General features: G+C 45.1%; 1 protein-coding gene across 1 annotated transcript in view; it reads right to left on the reverse strand.

Annotated features, from left to right (window-relative positions):
- CTR9 (CTR9 homolog, Paf1/RNA polymerase II complex component) overlaps positions 1-24,885 on the reverse strand; it is an 861,351-nt gene that overhangs the window by 254,272 nt on the left and 582,194 nt on the right. Inside the window, exon 18 of the mRNA XM_069623650.1 lies at positions 6,183-6,328. Coding sequence (XP_069479751.1) covers positions 6,183-6,328 — 146 coding nt within the window. The remainder of the gene's footprint in view (positions 1-6,182; positions 6,329-24,885) is intronic.

Below are 24,885 nucleotides of genomic sequence, written 5' to 3' on the forward strand. Positions count from 1 at the left end.
GTTGTATCCTGTCTGCTAGAGGCTCAACGGTTATGGCAAATATTGGGGGGGGGGGGGGAGAAAGGGCAACCATGTCTCGTGCCCCTGGCGATATGGAAGGGAGATTAACATCTGTCCTCGGTACGGACCCTGGCTATTGGTTCAGAGTATAATAGTTTAACCAGTTACATTCAGCAAGCACCCACCAAAGATAATCCCATGAAACTGTGTCAAAAGCTTTTTGCATGTCGAGGGCTGCCGCTGCTGCTTGGGTGTTGGGGTCAATCCGGATGATGATGTTGAATAATAGGCATAGGTTGAGACATGTGGATCTACCACGGATGAATCCCGATTGATCTGGGTGAATAATTTGGGACATGTAGCGGGTCAAACGTAGGGCCAAAATCTTAGCATAAATCTTAATGTCACTTTAATGAGGGAGAGAGGGCGATACAATCTGCACTGGGTAGGGGGTTTGCCTGGTTTGAGGAGGACAGTTATGATGGCCTCACGGAGAGGGGGAGGTAGAACACCCGTCTCGTAGGATTCCTCCCAGAGTGTCAGAAGTTGGGGGGCTAGTTGCTAAATTGCTTATAAAAATCTATTGGAGGGCCGTCCGAACCAGGAGCCTTACCCGAGAACGGGAAGTCAATAGCTTTGGATATTTCCTCAGTCGTAACCGGGGCATCAAACTCGTTACGAGTTTCGTTGGAGAGGACGGATAGGAGAAGGCTATCTAAGAAAGCACCCACTTCGGGAGTAGGAGCGACATCAACATTTGAGTACAAGGATTCGTAGAAGGCCGAAAACGCATCATTATTGTCCTGCGGAAGGAGGGCCAGGGACCCATCAGATTTCTCTATGGCTGGGATACTGGGGGAGCCCGTTTCTTGGCAAAGTAGCCTGGCCAACACACGGCCGGGCCGCTCACCCTCTCCATATCTCCTGTCGAGCCCGGGGATGTCTATGAATTTCCTTTCGCGTTCAGCGTGTATACGGAATGTGCAAATATTAGATAATACTTCAGTGGAGTGTGATTGGGCGTATTGGGCCTCAAGGGATGAGAGTGTAATTTCACTTTTTGATAAGTCTCTCCGAATCACCCCCAGGATCCCGGCCTCTTTGGAGATGGCTATGCCCCCTGACTATAGGCCTTAAAAGAATCCCAGAGGGTGGCCTGCGTGTGGAACGACCCGGTATTAGGCGCAAAATACTAATTTACTGGCACTGCCACACATCCATGCACTATAGAAGGCAGTTATAACTATGCAAATCTGGTCTAGCAGCTCGCATAGCCATTCACACAAACCCCTGGCGTACCTCAACACCTCTACCATTGGTATATAGCGACAACCTATAAAAAAGCTTTCAATCTAGCTGGACACACATTGAGTCTCTGACACTAGCACTCCATCTTAAACTGACACTAGCACTCCATCTTAAACCACCAACAGCACCTACCCATGTGCCTGACTTGCGGGCTGCTTACTGGAGCTTAGCCAGCCCACCTAAGTCCTAACATGGCAAAATGCACAAACACATCAAAGTTAACTCTTTGAATCTCCTACACATGGACTTTGTTCCCCACAAGCGTTCCAACCATAAAGTGCATTGAGGCCATACAAATGGTGAATGGGCGCTATAAAAATGATGAATACAATATAATACATATGTTGCAAGGATTTACTTGTAACAGTGTTGGTATTACTTTATGTTAGGCACAATTGTATGCAGTACCCTTTGGGTGCACTCCAACAACTCTGACCTTGTGGCAATAGGAACCCAACCTTTGGTATAAGTCTGTACTACACAGGTTGGTAGCTTGTTGAGCAGCCAGGCTTATCTCAAGAGGGGTCCATGTGAGCTGTAGGGAAGATACACAGAGATTCACAGTGACAAGTATTCAAATAAACACTTACATACAAGGTTTCTTGATTAAACAATTATTCATTTAACATCAGTTAGAGTAAGCCTTCTTCAGAAGGGGGGAAATATAATAGTAACGCACAAATAAACTCCAAAATCCACATTGTTAATATTTCTAAACCAGTAAGTACCCTTTTGGGATGGCAAATAGACACTTCCTACACCCTCAGGTGACTTTAGTATCTAGGACACTTAGGACATTAATATACCACTGTTTGCATTTAGAATCAGACTTAAGAGTTTGGCAAAGAAAAAGGTTATTAGAACAGAACAATAGATCACACAAATATTCTGAAGCAGGTATGTACTTTTGGTAACCCACCAATGCAAAGCTAGTTAACCCCTTCCTGGAAGGCCAAAACACAATGTCAGAGGGGAGAAGAGTCATTCAGGGAGCCGGGCTACGCCAAAGTCAATTGGGAAAAAAGTCTAGGTGAGCTGAAGCACTTCTTGCAGGTAGGAAAAAGTCTTGCACAATGTTTTAGAAGTCTTCGTAGAAAAGATGAACTCCAAGCAGGTCCACAAGCTGTTTATACTTGTGAAGTAAAGAAGCTATCAACAACTCTACAGAGCAACCACAACAGGTCTCACCAACAGAGAACAAGTGCAGTTACACAACAAGAGGTACGTTCTTAGACTGTGCAGTACCTTTAGGTTGAAGAACAAGGGCAACATATGACTTCTGTTCCTGTGCAGCTCTACAGATTCAGGTGTTCCTGGGCCTCGGTTGTGGGGACAAGAGGGAGGACGTCTGGGCCTCCTGCACTGCAATGGGGCGGTTACCGACCGCAACCTGCAATCTTCAAGTGGCACTTCAGTGTTTCAGCTCCTTGCGTCTACCGCAAATAGCGACACTGCAGTTCCTGGCTGTCGACAGGGGCTTTCCTTGCATCTGGGGTCCAGCACTCTTGAGGTGGCTCAGGCTCGGTCAGTCCCGCTTCCTGGGAGTCCAGAGGATCTTCCTGGAGCTCATGGCGAGCTTAAAAGCAATGCACACGATCTGGTGTTCCTCTCCCTGGCTATTCGGTTCCAGCAGCAACTGCAGTGGAATTCCAACCAGCTCTGAGAGGATGTCCAGGTTGCTTACTTTGGAGTCGACTGGTCCCACCAATTCAAGGGGAGAAGTCGTCCTTGTAGGGGCTTATCTGTCGATACAAATTTGGAGTTTCAGCACAGCAGCAGGGCTTCACCAGACAAACCAACGGTTCAAGAGTTGCAGAAGGCGTCTTCAAGTTCTTCTTCGGATTCCTTCGTCCAGTGGTCGACTTTGCTTTCCAAGCCAAAAAGCCTCGCCTCTTATGCAGGTTTCTCCCATTCATTCCAGCCTAGCTATCAGTCACCCAGCAGGGTGGCTGTCTTTGCGGACAGCCAGCCGGCCGGCCAATCACTTAAGAGTGCATTCCTGTCTCCTAGGAGACTAAGCACAGGGAGTTACGGGCAACTCCCTCGCTTCCAGCCCCCGCCAGACACCCTGGAGCCAGAAGCGGGCTTCACTCGTGAATCCCGCCAAAGATAAAATAAAGGGACCAAACCGGGTTTGGCGCGCAGAGTAAATCTCCTTTCCACAAAGAAATGGCGAAAAAAGAAGACCAGGGCCAGTTTGACAAAAATGGCACCCTTGGGTGCTTTACTGCAGCTGCGAACGCAGGCCCCGGTAAATGCACACCACAGTAGTTAAAAGTAAACCACTGCCACCAGCCATTCATCGAGGAAAGGGTAACAAAAACTGTTATATGTGAAGCTAGACAAAGGGGATACTAAGTAACCCCTCCAGCGCCCTATTGTAAGATGTGTGCTGGGTCTAAAAAGTTACAAATGTAAGTAAAGTCAATTTCACTTTACTGTTCTTGGAAACAGTAGTTTTTCCACGAGAAGATATTTAAACCTTTGGGAAATCTGGAATACTTCCCTGCGTCACTGCACTGAAGGTGCTGTGTGACACAACATAAAAGATTATGCCTAAGGAGTTTGTCAGACTCCACAACCAAAGGAAACAGAGTTCAAAATCATATTAAAATACATGAGAGAGTGGGAAAAAGGGCCTCACTCCCTCCAGGCAAAAAATTAAAGTCCTAGAATCCAGCAAAAGATCTGGGGGTCTCTAAGGTAGAGAGGAATTAGCACATTTCTGAGAATTCTCTTTAACACTATTATTCCTTAGACTGGATAAGTGGTAAGGTTTACCAATAGGGTTTGCCTACCTTGCATTACATACGGTCATTCTAAAAGTCTACTAATGTGGTTTTACTCCCCATGAATAGCATACTGCCATTCTAAATGTTTAACACTAGGTTTTACTCACAGGTCTATACTAAGAGCTGGAGTTTATTGTATTTCCTGAAGTATTGTGCCTCGACCCCTGGACCTGTAGGAACAACCAGTCTTGATGCCTGCCTAAGGATTCATGCTTCGTCAGCCTTGTAAGTGTCCCAAGTGTCCCTGGACCAACGGGTAGACTGACCAGAGCACGCCTGGGCTACCTTGTTGCAGCAGTTGCCTTCTAAGTGCATACTTGTAAATTTGAGGATCTTTAGCTTGTACTAAAAGACACCGTCTCCTGCATTTTCAGCCTTCTTGCATCAACGGAAGGCATGCAGGGCCTGCTGCTTTGTTCATCCATTGAAGACAGACTGTCGCTGCCGGACCGTGGTGACTCTAGTTGCAACCACTCTTCTTCACTCCCTGGAGGTGTCCTGAGGTCGCCTGCTCTGCAGAAATCGACATTTCTCTGCAAGGCTGTTCAGCTGGAAGGTATTTAGAATTGAGATTCAAGCACCGCAACCCACCAAACCTAAATACTGCGTCCAAAAGGGAACTCTGCACCGTAACCCTTGGGCCTCCCTTGACCAGGCCAAGCAGAGAAGACAGTCCTCAATGGAATCTGTAACATCAGCAGTGGTCTCTGGAGAAATAAGGGTCAGGGGTAAGTTAACATGCGTGTTTCTTGCCCCCACAACCATGTGTTGTCCATAGGGTTGTATCCATGTTAAATCCTGTCCCTATCTTTTGCTTTACTGACTTAGGTTGGTGGTAACTACCTGGTCATGGATCACCTCCTAGCTCTATACAAGTGTAGTGGGATAGAGGCCGTTTCTTCCGACAACTTTTTCAACATTGAAAGATGCCAGTGGCTGTGATTCAATCACCTAGCAAATCACCATGAAAAGTATAACTTTGGAACTTGTGACTTCAGGGCAAAAGGCCCCAAACCATCTCAGGGCTACACTTACTAAGTACTACAAAACTGTTTTATAGTTGCTCTGAACTTCATGCATCTGAGTACTTATCAATTTTACACTGGTTGTTGAATCAAATGCTTTCCATCTTCTCCTAAGGGTGAATGTATATAATTTTTTTTCTTAGTAAGTGTGTGACAATATTTACCTAGATGTTTAGAGTGTATTTTAAAGGCCTAATAAATCATTGTATATTTTTAAACCCATTTGTTTAACTGGAATTATTGGTGTTCTGCGCGAACTCATTATAGCCCTAGATCAGTCTTACACCCCCTCATACGTCTAAGCCTTATCGCTCTGCTACCTACCTTGATTGGGTAGAGTTTAGTGCCTTTCCTGTTCAACATAATCGGTTGGTCTCCCAAAACCAACCCACAAAGTTGATTTTAGAAATCCATCTTAACAGGTGTCCCAACAACATCCATGGGAGGAAAGAAGCAAAAATAAAATATCTTGCCTAACAAGATGTGATAATGTCATAATTTTCTTGGGTACAATTAAGAAACGTACATTTGGTTGTTTTATTCTTGGTTCTCTAAAGCATGGGAACTTGCCCTAAATGCAGATATCCTAGCTCCCTAAAAATCTGGTTCATAGCAGAATTGTGCCATTTAGTTGCTTGCCAGCAGCGTTAGTGTACTCAACCCCCACACCTGGACACCCATGTCCTCCAAATGCTATGCTTTCATTTAAAACACATTATTTCTGACACAAATCATTAATGGGATATGGTTGAGGAAATTGCAACTAAACATCACCCTTTAGGTTACCTTCAGTGACAATACTTTGACCTTTCCACAAATCCCTCAAGAGCCAATTTGTTTACACCCACCTACCCTAATTGTGTGAATTCTGACCCCGTTACATACTCTTAAATGCAGGTCACCTAGTCTTGGATCCTTTTATTCTATAATAATGTACTTTTTCCAAACTTCTTGTTTGCAAAGCGCTTCGTTGCCATGTGGCAAGGTCCACAATCTATAGGTTGATATAACTAAGCATGATAAACCATTTTAGTTTTATACAAGGAAAACAATTTACCTATGAGCTAGTTCCAATTCTTTTACAGCATTTAATACTTCCTTCAGGTTACTCTTTTCATTCTTCAATACTGATGTTGCAAGCCGCTGTAGCACCAGAGCCACATTAAACATAAGAACTGTATCACTGGGTGCTACATGTCGAGCCTGAGGATTAAAACACAACACCCATCATTAAACAAGATAAAAAAACAGGTTCCAGATAAAATAAGAACATATATCTTAATTATTGTTCCTACACACAATTTGTAATGTTGTCATTAGTATGTGCTCTAGTAGAAATCACAAACTAAAACAAACTCAAACTTTTTTTTTTTAAACTAGTACTTCTTGGCTAGTTCATCACACTTCTAAGAACTGGAGATGCTATTATCCAATGATCAACTGTTAGAGGAATTTTTCCAAAGTCCACTTTAGGTAAGACTTTATAAAACTATCCCTTGGCATATAGATCCCAAACTCTTAGTACAAGTCTGTACTACCCAACGGATCTTGGTAGAATGGCAGAGCAGACAGACTGATCACCGGAGGTAGATTTGAGTTGTGGGTAAGTACACTGAACCCAGTAAATACAATAGTCCAAAGAAACTCTTACACAGTAAAAGTTATATTGACAATATACATTTATTCTAATTTACACAAAGAAGGTAGATACATACTTGATTCACTTAACCAACATATAGGAATTAATAGTGATATATCAGCAAGGAATATCGAGGCTTAGTACCACCAAAAATGAAATCCGCCAATCACGAAGTCAAAGTTATAAGCATAACTTTTATTCTGTACAGATACAAATCTGAAAGCAGATGGCTATCTGGCACTCAAGCACCTTCCAGTGTGTACCAGCAGACACCGGGAGGGGAGAGAGTCCTGAACATTACAAAGCATGCCTTATTTATACACATTCCCGGTCATTGCCCAGCCCATCTCCAAACAAATAAGTTACAAAATAGGGTCCATGCCCAGTTCACATGGCAAATATGACAATATTGGTTTACACTTTTGACATGTTGTCTTGCCCTTAAAGATACAATGCTGGCAAACATGGTTGTAGTCAGCTGTGTGGATCTCTCCTTGTTCACTGAGCTTTAGGTTACGTCCTGTTCCTTTAGTTACTTTGCACTGTGTGCCATTGCTTGAAGGAGGATGAGGCTGTGGACACAGATAACACTTTGAATGGCAGATCATCTTGATTACAAGGTCTCTTTGCACAGAACAAACATTCTGCTCTTGGCAGCCTTAATGTTGCCATAGGCTCAAAGGTTACTGTGATCAGTTGCAGCTGAAAACAGTGTTAACCATTTCAGGACAGAAAGCAGGGGTTAGAATCAAAATGGCGGATGTTTATAAAATGGCAGCTTTAGTTCATTCTATTCAGGGCATTTTAGACACAGTTTTCTGTACAATGCAAATGTGCTTAGGCAAATGTTCATAATCAGACGGTATTTATGTGAACATGGTTTAACAATAGTAATACTTTTTAGAGGTGACTGTCAATAGTAGTTGCTCGTGGTTAGAATTTGCCCCAGGGGTACTGCTGAGTGATTCAGATGAATTTGGGGAATTTACATGTGTCCAGTACCGTAATTCAGTACATGGACGATCTACTAGTCTTTAGCACTTCAGAGGAGCAGTGTCGAGGAGACTCAATGCTGCTCGCGGAGAAGGGGTACAAAGTGGACAAAGAAAAAATGCAGTACTGTCAAACAGAGGTAGTATATTTGGGGCAAGTCATATCACCCGCAGGAAGAAAAGTAACGCCTGCAAGAGCCACGCAGTTCAAAATATGCCTCAGTCACAGTGAAACAAATGCAGCAGTGTTTGGGGCTCTAACTATTGTAGATCATGGATCTTTGATTACTCTTGTCATGCGAGTCCCTTACTGCCGGGACTAAAGGAAGCACAGAAGGCGAAAGATCCGATAGACTGGTCTGAGGAAATGGGGACTTGCTTTTGGGAACTCTGCAGCGATCAGCAATGCTCCGGTCCTAGTGACCCCAAATTACAAGTAGCCATTCTTTCAATTGGGCAGGTGATGACAGTGGTCCTGACCCATCAAACACCGTGAGGCCACAAACCTTTAGCGTATTACAGCAGACTCCTAGACCCAGTGATGCAGGGACAGTTCCCATGTGAACAAGCTCTAGCGGCAGCAGCTTTGCAATTCAAAAGTCGTCGACTCAGAATGCCAGGGTATGAGGTCATTTTATCAAATGCATCAATTCACCCCGTGCAATGTCACCTAGTAAATCCTGTGACATTTGTGGCAGATCCAGCGCAGCCTGAGGATATTGTTCATGATTGTGACACGTATGAGGTAGAAGAGGAAGAAAGGGTGAATGTGAAAGAGGATGCCCTGAAGGTAGGGTGAGGTGATTTTTGTTGATGGGTCTTCGAGGTGAGAGGCATACAGGTGCAGCTGTCATGGGTCTTGTGGATGGGGGGTACAGGGTCAGATTGAAGAGACTGTTGCCTTCTCATTACTCTGCACAGGCAGCAGAACTGGTGGCACATAGAGGCACTAGAAATGTTTGAGGGGAAGGCAGTCACTGTTTATTCTGACTGCGTACGTCACCTTCACCGTCCATTCTGAGCTATCAATATAGTAGATAAGAGGGTTTAGGTCGGACGGGTCCCCGTCCAGCATGCTACGTAGCTATCCCGACTAATTGAAGCGTTAACCGTGCCAGCAGATATAGGTCTGGTAAAGTGAACTGCCCATACTAATCACACTAATTCAATAGCTCTTGGAAATGATGCCACAAACAAGGCAGCTAAGGAAGCAGCATATTTTCCTTTTGCTGATTCCCAGAAAATGGAAGCTGTCCCAACAGGTACAGTTGCCAGCCCTGTACACTGCAGTCCTGGTGCTCCAGATAATAGAAATGCAAGGGGAAGCCCCTACGAAAAAAACAGTTCCTCTGGAAAAAGAGGATGTGTTCTCTCACCCACAGATTTGCTTTGGAGACAGAAGTGACGGGGAAGGTAGTAATGCCTGTAGAGCCGCTTCTTTTGGCTGTAGCACAACTTAAATCACAGAAGAGCTCCAGGAGGACTGGTTTATCCATAAGTTACAAGAACAAGTAAATAGGTTTGTAGGGAATTGTGTAGTGTGCATGGAGTTCAATCCCGGAAATACCATGAGGTCAGTAAGTGGGGGGTGGGGGTGGTCTTGCTCAGCCCCTCTGGTCCATTCAAGGAGTTCCACATAGATTTTGTGGACATGATAACTAGGAGAAGTAGCATCAGATATTGTGGCTTGAGGTTGGTCCCTGCGTGCATCCCGATGCCAAAATCGGCAGTTAAAATGTGTTTGGAATTTGTAACTACACATTAATTTTTCCCTGTTGTATTTAATATCCACGTTAAGACACATGTCCATTTGTCTTCTCTCCGGTTAACATTAGTAACCTTTTTTTGTTTCTGTGTATGTTTTTAACATGTTGTTGCCTCAATTAAACTTTGTTTAACTGTATAAATACGAGTGTGATCGTCTATAGCTAGCTTAAGAAATTACTAGTTTCCGAATAGGTCCCTACCTGTACGTTAAAGGGAGGGATAGTCTGGTGTGGATCTCTTTTTCTCTTGCCAAAATCAGGAGCAAGATTTCTGGTGAGAAGTATTTCCAAAATGGGGAATTTTCAAAGTTCTAAAATCCGACAATGGAGCCCATATCTTTAATCCCTTGGTTTGCAGAAATCACTTCAAACTAGGAACAAAACATTGGTTATGCTCAGTATAACCGGAGAGGTTCAACGGGGTCCTTAAGGACAGGTTAGCTAAATTGTGTGCAGAATTAAAAAAAAATCATGGCAGGTTTGCCTTCCACCAGCTTTATTTTGTGTACAAAACCAGCCAGGGAATGCCCACCACTAGAGCTTTCATAAAATCGTGACTGGGCGTAGGCTACATACAACTCTCTTGCCTACACGTATAACAGATGCACACACGACAGCAGCGGACCTAGGAGAGCAGTTTAAGGAATACCTTACAGCACCAACGAAAAGCGTTAAAAGTATATCACAGGTTGCGTCTTCTCACCAACAAACAATAGAACAAAGCAGTGAGACTACCGACGATCGGCACAAGACACAGATTTTCACCAGGCACAGTTGCTGGAACGAAAAGCGTTTCCATGGGCCACACAGTGATCTATGTTACTGTCTGCCGTGAGGGTGGAGAGCAACAAGATTTGGACCCACCTAAAAGATACTCAAAGGGACACCGCCAGCCCTCCCCGTGCACAGTAGCAGGCATGGAAGTTAAGTACGCCCAATGGATTCAGAGTTCATTTCAGTGTAAAGCGGGGTGCGAATAGAGATCTGGAATTTAAATATTTTTTTGTATAGGGAAAAGAAAGTCTAAAATAGTAAATTGTGTAAGAAATAATATTTTTGTGGTTTTCTTGGTCCTTGGGTCATCATATCTGAAGATAAGATAAAAAAGGGAAATTTAAAATTGTCCAATTTATGAGGTCCGTGGAAAAAACGTTAAGATTGAAAAGAAATGCCAACAATCATTTTTTATAATAACGATGATGAATAGATCCTACAATAAATGCACATGGTTTCACAGCGGAAAACGTATGCTATAGCCATATGAGGAGGGTGGGGGGGGAGAGATCCATAGCATATTACTACATTTGCTCTCTCATCCCCCATGCTTATAGCGTTCCTAGGGTATTTATTCTGAGTGAGGTAGAGGTAGCAGATGTACTATGCATAGTGCACTTGCATTGTGCATGGTTCGAGGGCAGTTCAAAGAGCAGTCAACTACGGCATCAATCATACCAAGTGATGAGGACAGTTAATACTGAGAATACAGGACACAAAAATATTCAGTGTTTTCAAAGAGTTCCATTGACCGTGCAAGGAGCTATTTTTGTAAACAATCGATGGGAGCAAAGGATGAAGAGTTGCAGAGCTGGAGGAATGAGGGGATTCTCAGAAGAAGGGGTGGCACAAATTAATCAAGAGTGTGGGACAGTATGGAGAAATCATTTGCAGTATCTGATGTACCTCAGGAGGATACAGACAGCCATTTTTCTCTGTTTTAAGGGCGATGGCACGGTGCCCATTGGTACACATTGGAATTGCAGTCTCACGCTTCGCATTACAGATCTGGCTGGAGGTACAGCTGCTCTTTTGGACAATTTCTGGACCTGTGCATCCTACGTATACAGGCAGTCGCCTCCAGTCTGGCGAGGTATGTGCAGCCTCTCTACCCTTCATGTGCCCGTCCCCTTAATCTCCGAAGAACATTTAATTTTGGCCTGTCCAATGCCCAAAGTTACTTCTGTGTCTTCTGTGCCCTTTTCGTCCTTTTCATAACCCTACAGGGATCAAAAGACTATGTTTGAAGGCGAAAATCGGGAACAATTACAACATAGGAGAAGATCAAATTACCCCTCAGTAGCATCATCAAAAGCTTCAGCGGACATTCCTGATCAATACCGACAGTTTGGCCACACTGAAACCTTCTTTGCCTCCATCCTAGCACCTGCCACCCAAGCAGCAGCAAATGTCAAATGGCTCCAGGTGACCAGGCATGCGAGCTGTTACTCTTCATGAACACTTCCAAGTCAGCGTTTAGTGCCATTAAGGAAGAGTTGCGGGCACCAAGGCTCATGACTGCAAATCATGGTACATGCTAAACCCCCTGACAGTAATGGAGGGCAGAGTATGCCAAAAATCGGGAGTGGCTGTTGTACATGTGTGCCTCCCAATGATTCAGAAAACGGTACTCTCACCAGGACTCTTGCTGTTTTGCATAAACTGAAAGTGATCATGGAGACTGAGGCTGGGATCAACGAGTCGTGGATCAACTCCTTGCTCTCTTGGGTACCGTCTTGGTTGAGCCTTGTTGTGAAGTTTTTTTCTTGCCTATTTTTGTCTTTTTTCACATTCTTTTCTGTTCTTGCCAAGTACTTTTACGAAGCTGCTCTTAACAGGTACAGATAGCGGCCGCTATGATGACTGTAACCCTGTCCAAGACCAGGGTCCCCACCACTTCGTCCCACGTGGGTACTCAAACCGAAGGGGTCTTGTGTTCTCCACCAAATTGGCATGCTTGTGCAGTGCAGCGGGTAGATTGCAGGAATGGTGGCGGGGCGAGTTGGGTTTGTTCAGCGGAGGAGTATGATAATATTGAGACTGGTTTGACAGATGGTTGTAGGGTTGTTCCCCAAAAAGATTATTATGATTTGTTAGTGAAAGTATTAACTAAAAGGAGAAATGTTGGGGTGGTCAGGAAGGGTCCCCATCATTACGAGGTGTTCCTGTTGCGCGCGCCTTAATGACTGGGGGGTGCGGAGAACCAAGTGCAGTTTACTTTTTGTTCAGTACTGATACATATTAGCTTGTACATGCGCAGAAAAAGTATTAAATCCATCAAATGGAATGACATGCATGTACATTCATATACATACATGGAGAATTTGTGAATCTCAATATAAGTCACCTTTTCACATTGAATAAGAACAGTGGTCAGGGCTCTCCTACACAATGCACTGACTTCTAAACAGGACTTCAAGGACCCGAAAGGACTGGTCGACATGAACAGGGGACCAGGGAAGGACAGAAGCACCCAACAGGGCATGCATATATGTGTTGAAATAAGAATACTGAATTGAGAGACCGAAGGATGCAGATTAAGTGAGATGCAGAACCCCAACTACACAACACTGCATTTACCTGACACTTGAGACCCACTGAAGTTTTCTCTCTCGCAAAGAAAAAGGGAAAAAAGAATAAATGAAAACAATCTGATGTATATATCTACAAGCCTATGTAGCATTGACGTGTGTCACGTAATTGCAATGTATGCACTGAAATGTAAAGTGTAAATACAAGACTGACACTCAATAAGTAAAGAATGTGTCTTGACAAAGCTCAAGAAAGGGCAAAACAGCAACACGTGCAGAGAAATGTTGGCACAAATGTTTTTTGTAAATGAACAAACCATTTTGCAATAGCACAAATGTTTTATATAAGAAATAACGCACCAATCACCAGAAAAGTCACAATTAATGTCACAAAGGAATACACAAAGTGAAATAACGTGTGTGATACTGATATTTGTGGAACAAAATAAAGTAAGCAAAAAGTGATTTACCCTATGTGGATAACATGAATGAACGATACACAAAATAAAGTGTTCAGCCTATATTAAAAAAAAAAAACTAACAAATGTGTACCTCACAAGTGATTATAAAATTCAGAAACCTGTGGGGACACCTGAAACCCAAGCGCAAAGGCTCAATAGAAAAAATCCCCACCCTCCGTAACACTCAGACCGACTGGTGAATATCGGTCCCTACTGAGCCATGCAGCCACTGACCCCCAACTAATTGTGGACAGGTCAGTTACGAAGAATAACTAATAAACTAAAGTAGGGGTAGCGCGCACAGACTGATACTACTCACCTAAAACAAGAGAAACATTGACTTCTAAACAGGTTTTCAGAAAACAGAATGCACGCAATTAAGCAATCTCAACCTATGCAATTAGCAGCTGCAGAAAAAGCCACATGGGCTGATAAGTCTCGTAGATAGTAGATATACTCTCCTGGAATTTCGTTATTGATTTTGGTCAGTAGTAAAACACGGGGTAAGCCAAGTCCCTAAAGCTATTTAGGAGTTTCAATTGTGCGATAAAGTAGGAGCTTTGAAGATTGGAAAGTTTCAATGGAACAGTGACCTCGGAAATTAGATGGCATTACGGACGAAGAGAAATCATTCACCGAGCCTCCTCATATTGCGGGAAATGTTCATGGGAGCCATGTGCAAATCAAGAGTCTGGGTTTAAATGGCTTAGGCCAGTTATTACTAGTAATGAATTATGTTTTCAATACCAATGTTTAACCATTTGTTGTCTTCATGACCTACTACGGACAAATCATAAGAGGTGTGTAATGAATATAATTTGAAGATAATTATTGAGAAAACTCTTGCCAATGTAAACGTAGGAATTGGGGAAAGATGGGATTTCATTAAAGAGGGTTGTGTGAACTTGTGTCCAATCACGTCTTGCAGTGGATTGCAATACAGTATTTTGGAGTGTTTTAACTGCTTCAAAAATGTATAAAACATGTGAACTGATGTGGTATTGTTGAGACTTGGGTTGGTTTGGTCCTGGCAACACCCTCTAACTACTCCCCATACCCTTGTAAAATAAACTCACTTCATGTACAACCGTGTACTCACTTCATAAGTGGTGGGCCTGTTTGGGTCAAGGTGACTGAAGGCCCATCCTCACACTTTCACGTCCTTCCTACTTGGCTGGTTTCATCACTATGACAATAGTACAGAGGTTTGCTCTCCAAGTAAGGATTAGAGGTGAAGTGTAGGACTAGGGAATGTAGGTGGGTGATGGGATTACTATGGCTGCACCCCAGGTGGCCGTCCTGGTCTCCAGAGGGGGAGTCCCTCCCCATGAGGTCCTCCCACATTAAACCACCCCCAGGGGGACTATTGGGTAATGGTCGCACCACCCTAGCCTTACAGAGAAGGTCTGTCTCCTGGGGAGAAGTGACATCATTGAAAGATTCATTACAGAACACATTTGATTCAATAACCAGTGCAACAAGGTAAGTACTCAGACGCATTAGAAGTAGAAAAGATACTTTAGAATAACCATGAACAGTTTCTCTAGCTCTTAAGTCCAACCACAATATTATTTGGTGGCGCAGTTCCCAAAAGACCCAGTTCCAATGTAGGACTTCACAGGTAGTTTTAAGAGATTGCAGATGCCAGTGGTTATGAGTAAGAGAATTCAAAAGTTAGGTAAAGGCGGGTAAATAAATTCACTCAAAACTAGACACTAGAATAAGTCGAGTAAGGGATCCTTGACCAGGCCTCCACTGAGCAAAGTCAGGAAAGATTGATTTTTAGGGACATGACTTTACGCCCATGTAATCTTATGGAGGGGGGAGAGAACCATGTATGTTAATTTATTGCCGGACTCAGATTTCTCCAGAGATCACTGCTGAGGTTCTGGAATCCATTGGGGATATATGGAAGGCCCAGGGATCGCAGGTTCAGAGGTCACTTTTCGGTGGGGGATTAAGTTTCGGTTGGTCGCAGTGCTTAGCAATCTGTTTGACAGCTTCCAGCAGAACACCCATGAAAGGAAAAGATTAATACTTCTGTGGTGTAGACAGCCACAAGACACTGCTAGAATGGGAAGATAATGAATTGCAAAGGGAGCCACCATAGTCAGGCGGCGACAGGGTACCTTTAATTGGTGAACAAAGGAAGAGGCCCAGCACAGCTTCTGTTGATGCAAGAAGGTGGAAGATGTAAGAGCAGGTGTGTAAGATCCTCCAAGTTCCAATGATGCACTCACAATGGCAACTGCTGCAGTGAAGGTGGCCTATGAGAGCTTGTCAGTCCACCGTTTGGTGCAGGTAACACTATGCTCAGAAGGCGTGGATCATCAAGCAGAGGGTCGAGAATGGTGGTTCCCACCGGTCCAGGGGTCGAAGTACTATTCAGTTTACATTTCTATGCTGAATATTTTTCCCCACTCACCCTTTCATTTACTCTTTTTATGTTTGACCTTTTTATGAGCCTACATACTTTATTTTTGGAATATTTTCCTATAATGTTTTGGGCATCTGCATTTTCCTATTGCAGCACTTTCTGTGCAGTGTTGCTGGGGTGCCCCCTGGGCTCCCTTTTATTTTCTCTTGGGTTCCTTGTGTGAACTACTGTTCCCAAGGGCACACGGATACTTGTTATCCTTTCTACAATATGTATAGTGAGATCAGCACACCCCACCTTATGTGGAGAGTAACATAGTATCCCCTTTCTCAGTGTTGTTGTAACCTTTTCGGATACAGTTACTTACCTTGCGGAACACATGCAGAGAGATCAGGTTATCCTCTCTATTTTATATTATGAGTCCAGCACACCGCACATGGAGTGCTGTGGGGCTACTCAGTAACCCTCTTTCTCACTGCTCCTGTAACATTTCTGCTACAGTGACAAGGTTACTATTATGGCTGGTGGCAGTGGATGTGTTGTACCCACTTTTTTTACAGTCGGGCTGTCAAACCAGACACAGTAATGCACAGAAGGGTCACCATTCATCTAGAATGGTGGCCTTTTTTTGGCATTTATAGTGTGCTTGTCCTTTCTTGGTCCTTCTGCCATCCTTGGAGGGGGAGGTCCTGGTTTGATTTTTATTTTCGACGGAAACCCTTTGTGTAGCCTGCAGGGGCACCAGAGTGTCTGTAGACAGGTAACAAGGGAGGAGTCCAAAACTTTGCAGCACTGTCTTCTGGCATTCCTGCCTGGAATCGGTCCTAACTGGGAGGCTGGCCAACTGCAACACCCACGCTACCCCAACGTTTGTATGTAGCAAGTGTGCCGATTGACTGGGTTACTGGAATAATGTCCTCGATCTGGAAGCTGAAGACAAGCCGACCACGAGCCGAATCGGATGAGAAAAAAAGAGAAGACGGCTGTGGCAGATTCCAGGGATTAGAGAGGCCTGCTGTGTAACAGCTGCCTTTTCTGACCCTTTTTTCCATGCGACCTGGGAGTCCAGAAGACGACTCCGACACTTGGACTGGTGGGACCAATCGGTCATAAGAAGATCTGCATTACAAGGCATCCCATGACGAGCTATGACCTTCTTGGGCTGCAAACCGACAATACACTGGAACCTCAAGGCTGAATCCTGTGCAAAGGATTCCCATGAACGACTCTCGTTGAAACTTAGGTAGACTCCTGCTCGAGCTCCAGAAGCAAGATTTCACTCCTTCCACCCCTCACCAGAATGCTGGACCGAGATAGCGAGGCAAATCGATCAGATGACAACAGTTCTTCATCTGGTACCTAGAAAAGACAGCTAAATGCACAGAGCTGCACAAAGTACTGAAGAATCCTTTGTTGGGAGTCTTTTCTGTCAACTGCTGCTGCAAGTTCCCATCCAGTGTCTGTTCTTTAGTCACCATGACCAAGAATCCAGAGACTGGGTCCTGTGCTGCTGCATCGTGAAGGTATCAGTCTGCAAGCTCTTCTTCACTGCTGAGGTATTGTGTGGCTGAGGATAATACTTACCTAAAGTTGTGTCGCTCCTGTGTGGCTAGGGTGGCGATTTGTGTAGTTGGCCCATACTGTTCGTCCAAGCCTAATGCTAGAACACATCTAAGGAGCCTTCTATGAAGTCCCTAAACACACCCTAATGTTGGATGAGAAATCCTCTGGAAATCAGACTTTCCTGCATCTGTGCCTTATCCCGACCTGCCTACTGTTGGCCACTGGACCACCAGTGACCCCCTTTTGCCTCTGAGATTACTCATGCCTTAGAATAGGGAAGGACGTCTAAAGTATGAAGCCTTTGGCTAGTTTTACTCCCCTTGAATAGCATACTACCATTCTAAATGTGTAATACCGAGTTCTTACTTACCTTTGAAGTGCAGACTGGCATTCTGAAAGGTAATTCACAAGTTACTGCTTACCTTTTAATTGTGTTCCACTAGTAATACGAGTAACTATCATTCCTGAAAGAAGAATAAGTTACATATGTTGCAAGGTACTTACTGTTAGGGGGATGTATCAGTGTTATACTTAATTCCTTCTCCTTGTGAGACCCCCAGCACTTTTTGCTGGACTTCAGGACCATTTTCTTGTTCTCCTGAATGAGGGGAGCCTTTTTACCCCTCATTCATTCGTATATGCTCGTTAAGGAGAATCTTCATTTCTGTGCCAATTCCCTTTCACCTTATACACCCCCAGCTCTTTTGCTGGGCTCGGGGCTTTTGACTTTTTACTCCTGGGTGAGTGGGGCCTTTCTCACTCATGTGTTTTCCTACGATTTTCTATGTTCCTTACTCTTTAATGGAGTCTGCTAAACTCCATAGGCATCTGCTTTTGCATTGTGACACACATGACCTTTTATAAAGTGCCACTGAGAAGTTCCTTAGACTTCTCTTAATGTTTAACTACATTTTCTTGGGTGAACTACTGTTCCCAAGAAAAGTAAGATGACCCTGGTCTTACTTGCCTTTACTTTATGGGTCCAGCACACACCACCCTATGTGGAGTGCTGCGGGGTGGGGGTGAGGGGGGGGGTTTACATAGTTACTCTTTTAACCCATTCCTCATGTAACATCTTGTTACACTAACTCACTTGAATGGCTGGTGGCAGTGGTTTCTTTTTTTACTACCTAGTGACAAGTATCTGCAGGCTGATGCCTCTGCTGCAGTGCTGCACCCAAGGATGACCATTTTCTAAAAAATGGCCCCCATCTTTTTTCACAATTTCTTGTTTGTTAGTTTCTTCTGCGCTTTTACTCTGTTTCCATCAGGTTTGACTCCTTTGTGTGTTTTGCCTTTGGCAGGCTTCATCCCTGAAACCGACCCAGGCTCCAGTGTGTTTGGAAAGGCAGGAAGTGCGGGAAGGCCCTGCGATTTCCCAGTCCTTTGTCTCTAGGTAGGCCTGAGTGAAACCAGTCCTACTGGCCGGCTGGCTGTCCTGGAGGATAGCGATCCTGCTGTGTGATTGACAGCCTAGGGCTGTGAATGAATGGGAACTTGCATAAAAAGCATAAAAAGCAAGGATTTTGGGGCTAAGAGCAGAGTCGAATAATGGAGGACAACTTCCGAAAGCAGAAGACGCCAGAAGCACCCTCCTGCACTGCAAAGTGCCAGGTGAAGCCCTGCAGCTTTGCAGACCCCTTTTCAAATCAACAGGGAAGACGTGTAAAGGACTACTTCCTCCCTTAAGCTGGTGGGACCAACTAGCCTTGAGAAAAACTATTTTGGCGCAATCCCTGACTTGCTGCAACTTTCCATGGCTGCAGAAGCTCAATGCCCAGGGTACCTCGACCACCTCCAAGTGCATTGTCTTCCATGGTCCAAATCCGGCCAGATCTTCATGGGCATCCAGAGGATCCTACAGAAGCAGGAAATCCGCATCCAGAGTCCACTCACCAGAGTCCAGGACAGAGGGATCAAGGAAATCCTAACCAGAGCTTTTCAAAATTTGGCATGGAGAAAAAGGCGCCAAAACCAGAACGAGCTGCTGAATCGACAGAAATTAATTGTTGCCAAGTCCCTCTCTCTCTCTCTCTCTCTCTCTCTCTCTCTCGAGTGCTGCCGCAGGAGCCCGCCAGACATCCTTTTCATCACCACGACCAAGGACCAGGAACAAGGGTCTGCTGCATTGCATCCAGCTGGAATATCTTCTTAGTTTCAAAAAGGTACTGTGGGGCTTGGGGTACATTGTCCTTTTGCCATTTGGGGTGCTTCTGGGAGTGCGATTTAACTTAGTTGACCTCCACTTATCTGCACTGGTTTTACAAGCTTGTGCTTTCTAAAGGTGACTCCTTGAGTTACTGTGATTTCTCTTTTGCACACAGACTATTTGTGATGCTGGAAATGCATCAGAGGGACAGGGCCTCTGAATCCTTGTCCTTTACTGTTTTTTTATCGTGTGTTCTGTCATGTTTTCTGCCCAGGAGTCCATGTGGGACTCCTGGCAGTGCAGCTCTCTTCTGGTTTGGTGAACAGACCCATGGGATACCCTTATGGCACCCATGGGTAGGGGTACAACCCTGTGCCCCTAGTGTATGTTTTTGGGCACCTGTGGGTGGCCCAAGGAGCAGGGTATGGGCTGGTGGCAGCTCCATGCTGAATTTGACAGGTGCTCTGGGTGTCCTCCATTTTGGGATACCCAGGCCCTGCCATTGGGATCAGTTGATTCCTGATAGGAAACAAGATGGCCCCTGTGGCCTCTTGCTTTCTATTGCCTGTTACCTTGTTTTCCCAAAGTCCTGGGAAGCCCTGACTCTGTCCCTTCCCCCTGACTGGCTGTTGGGTGGAAGTTCCATATATGGTGTTGTTGTGAAGGCCCAGCTAGACTGGCTGGAGCCTTCCCAGTGACTGTATGTTGTGGGTACCTCCTGTGGGTGGGACCTGGGTGAATGGAGTGTGACACCTATATACACTCCTTGTTGTGGTTGTCTGGTTTCTGGCATGAGAGACAAAGACTGAGACAGGCCCTGCCCAAAACTGGCCTGAATGCAGTGTGTAGTGTTGAATGGCTGGGTACTTGTCCTAATCCACATTCCTTGTTGTGAGTGTCTGAAAGGGAGGAGTGTGGCCTGAATGCACTGTGTGCCTGATTGGCTGACTGACTGCATGAATGCCCTTCTGTACGATTGGCTGCTGAGTGTGTGCCAGCAGTGTGGATGAGAGACAGAATAGTATATCTGGGGACCTCTCACCACTGGTAATGGTTCAGGAACGTTCAGAAGCATTCAGAAGCATCCTGGAGCTGAGTCACCACTCTAAGAGTAACTTGAACTGCTGATCCTCGACGTCCAGCTGGAAGAAAACTTGATGTTGCATTTGCTTCGACCGATCCGAAGGCTGCCGAAATCGTCGAAGACTGACCCGAGAGAGGACCTGGTAAGGCGCCCTCTTCCCATGCTCCGAGGGACCATCGAGCACCGCTCCATCTTCGCCGAAGCGCCCTGGAAGACAGACCCTCGAAAGGCTGCCGACCCGAGACGGGACCGCCGAGGAGATCGAAGTGAAGCACCCGGACATCAACGCCGTCGAAGTCCATTGCCGTCGACCAGGGTTCGCAGGTTTGTGTAACCGCTGGAGGCCCGTCGAAGTTGTGTTGCCCAGCCGTGGGAACCACTTGACGCCGTGCCGCCGACGACCGGAGCCGCCCGCTCCTTTGCCTAAGAACATTCGAATCGAAGGACTCCCTCGTCCGCACCGTCGACCGCTTTATCCTGCCGGAGAAAGTCGAGGACGACCAACGCGCCGAGGAGAAACCTGCCGGTGGGCTTCCCGCCACCCGAAGACCACAAAGACCCGAACGACTCGACGCCCTTGCTGGGCCTCCGTCTCCACAATCTTTGCGGTCCAGAACTATTGTCACCGAGGTGCCCCGCACGCCTCTGCCTTGCAGGACGCCGACGCTCCGACGCCGACGAGCACCGCTCGGACAAAGCTGCCGCCTCATCGACGCCGTTCTGCCCTGTTTGTCGACGGACGTTCGACGCCCCGTGTCTCCCGCTTGAAAGGGAAGGCATTCAAGAAGGGCCGTCGATTCCCCGCCGCCGAACGCCGAGTTCCTCGACGCTTCTCGACTCCTCTCGACGATCCGTGACTCCCGCTTGAAAGGGGGTCGCTCAAGAAGGATCTGTCGACGCCTCTTCGAAGAACTCGGCTCCACCAGGTACATTGGGGGGGTAAAAACATTATAGGAGGGAATAAGACTTGCAAAACAATATATGGACTGGGCTTGTGCTATATCTTTATTTTACAGGTTGCCCAGGTGGGCAGCACAGAGCTGTGTCTAGTGATAGGGGCCAGTATTCTGCCTATTGCTCGACCATCTTATTTTCTCTCCTCTCTCTATTGCTGGTTTCACTCTATTGATCTGTGTGACATTGTTACAGTATTGTTGATGCACTTTAATGAGATCTGATACAAAGGGTGGTACCACTTTAGAATTGTATATATTTGCCATTGTTGATTTTCCTAAGTACAAAGTGAGTTATTATGATGTGTACATAACCTTGAATATTGATTATATAAAGACTGTGTTCTAACCAATACAGTGTGTGGACATTCCTTTGTGGGGGGCTTGGGGACTACACTGTACTTAAGAACCAGCCCGCATCACCTCCTGAGAAGGTAGGCCTTGATTGCTCGTCCATTGCTACCGTAATAGAGAATCTTGGCTGGGGTCTTCTGTGCCTCTCTTCTGCTCTCTATATGGTAGAAGTACAGACACCCCCTACCGGTCTTTACACTATTTAACAACATTTTTCGAAGAAGAGCATCAGAACTTTGACTTTTTCCATTGACATTGGCTGTCCTGGCTCCCTAAAGGACTCCTCCTGAAGCTAATGGCTTTAGGAGTGCTTGTTCCCTTACAGGTTTTTAATGTTGAACACTTTAAAGCTGGGATAATAGACTGCCTGCATCCCTTTGGAAGGATCCAACTGTTCTTAAAACCTATCAGTCTGTTCTGATCTAACCCTAACCTTTCCTTCCTTAATTAACTCAATATTGCAAAGGTGTTACCTATATAAATGTTATACTGACCTCAACAGACGTCACCTCCGGGTGCTGGAACATGTGTAACATGAATGAACTACTCACCTGCCTTATTGTTCACTTTTTTAATTGAATCCTACCTTGGGATTAATGTTACAGCTAATTACTGTTTTTTAAAGAATGCTTTGAATACCTTAAGTTATATAATAAATTACTTATTTATACACTAAGTGTTTAAGTGTTTAAATTGATACTTGTATTTACTAATTTCATTGTACTGCTCTACAGCTCACATTACCCCTCTTAAGATAAGCCTGGCTGCTCAGTCACTACCAACTTGTGTAGTACAGGCCTATATCAAAAGGTGGGTTACCTGATACCAAGATAAGTTGTGTGTAGTCCCACACCAGTTGCACTGCACTAATTCTTACCTAACAATGCTCTAGCCATGGGAACTCTGTTCTTTTTGTTTTACCTATTTTTATAGTCTTGCTTTCCTCCATATCTCTTAAAGGCATCATTACATGATTGCAGCACACAGCACCCTCTGTGCAGTGTTGCTGGGAACCCTTTGGGTTCTCCTTTTTATATTCTTTCATTTTCCCCAAAAACTACTGTTCTTAAGGAAAGAGGGGTACTTTGTATCCTTCCTAAATGTTAGGGAGAATTCTCAGAAATGTGCTAATTCCATTCTACCCGAGGCGCCCCAGGCTCTTTTTGCTGGATTTTAGGACTTCTAATTTAAATCCTGGAGAGAGTGAGACCTTTTTCCCACTCAATCATGTATTTTTCCAATAATTTGCACACCGTTTCTTTTTGTTTTGGAGCCTAAAAAACTCCATAGGCGGCATCTTTTTACATTGTGCCACAGCACCCTCAGTGCAGTGGCACAGGGAAGTCCCTCAGATTTCCCAAAGGTTTAAATACCTTCTGTTGGATAAACTACTGTTTCCAAGAGCAGTGAAGTGAAAGTGACTTTAATTACATTTGTAACTTTCTAGTCCCAGCACACACTAGTTTACAATAGGGTGATGGAGGGGTTAAATAGTATCCCCTTTGTCTAGTTTCTCATGTAACATTTTTGTTACCCTTTCTACAATTAATGGCTGGTGGCAGTGATTTACTTTTTCCTACCATTGTGTGTTTTTAACGCGGGCTGCAATTGCAGCTGCAGTAAAACACCCAGGGGTGCCCATTTTGTCAAATGGTCTTTTTTCACCAATTCTTGTTGGAAAGGTCCTTCTTGAGATGTACTCTGCGCGCCAAACCAAGTTTGGTCCCTTTGCTCATTTTGTCTTCGGCAGGTTCACTGCTGAAGGCCACCTCTGGCTCCAGCGTGTCTGGCAGGGCAGGAAGTGAGGGAGGTGCCCGAAACTCCCTGTGCTTAATCCCCTTGGTTACAGGAATGCACCCAAAGGTGATTGGCTGGCTGGCTGTTTGCTGTGTGAGTGACAGCTAGGCTGCAAATGAATGAGAGAAACCTGCATAAAAGGCGAGGTCTTTTGCTTGGAAGGCTGAGTCGACCACTGGACGAAGGAATCCGAAGAACAACTTGGAAGAGACTCCTGCTGCAACTCCTGGACCGTTGGTTTGCCCGGTGAAGCCCTGCGGCAGTGCTGAAGCTCCGAATTCGCCTAGACTAAAGAAGCCTGCAATGGACGACTTCTCCACTTGAGTTGGTGGGACCAATCGACCCCAAGACAAACTCATATGGAGATTCTCTCGAAGCTGGCTGTACTACTATTGCTGCTGCAGGAACAGATTGTCAGGGAGAGGACCACCAGAATAGAGTGTCTAGACTTTAAGTCGGACCCGAGCTACAAGAAGATCCTCTGAACTCCCATGAAGTAGGACTCACCAAGCCTGAGCCACCTCAGTGTTCTGGACCCCAGATGGGAGGAACGTCTATAGGGTAACTGAGAACCACTTTGGTGCTAATCACAAGAAGCTGAAACCGCGACGTGCAGCTGATCTGAAATTTGCCCATTGCTGCCGCCGACCTTCAATTCGTAGTGCAGGAGTCCCCAGACGTCCTCCCTCTTGCCCCCACGACTGAGGCCCAGGAACAACAGGATCTGCCATACTACAACTGGAACAGAAGCCAGCTGGAACCAATTTCTTCAGACCTAAGGTACTGTAAACTAAGAGGTAAGTACCTCTTGTCGTGTAGCCTTGCTAGCCCTGAGTTGAGACTTGATTTAGCTGCATTTTGCAGAGTTGCTTGTAGCTTTGCCCCACACAAGCCTCCAAGCTTGTAGCCCAACAGCGATTTAATTTTCTACAAAGACTTCTAAAACATTGTGCAAGACTTTTTACTTACCTTACAGAAGTAATTCAGCTCACCAAGACTTTTGTTCAATTAACATTGGCTGTCCTGGCTACCTGAAAGACTCATCCAACCTCTGACTTTGTGCTTTAACTATCCCGCAACAAAAAAGTCACATTCCTTAACTTTTGTACCTGGGAAAGGGTTAATTTACTTTGCATTGAGGGGTTCAAAAGTACTTGCCTGCTTAAGAATATTTGTTAACCATGGTTTTGTTCCCCATTTTCTTCTTTTGATACTAACCTCAGTATTGCTCTAAATAGGACAGTGATATATCAATGGCCACAATGTCCAGTTATTTAAGTCACCTCAGGGTGTAGGAAGTGTCTGTGGGCCATCCCAAAT

The sequence above is a fragment of the Ambystoma mexicanum genome, chromosome 11, assembly GCF_040938575.1.
Source record: "Ambystoma mexicanum isolate Mex_15411 chromosome 11, UKY_AmexF1_1, whole genome shotgun sequence".
Taxonomy (NCBI): Eukaryota; Metazoa; Chordata; class Amphibia; order Caudata; family Ambystomatidae; genus Ambystoma; species Ambystoma mexicanum.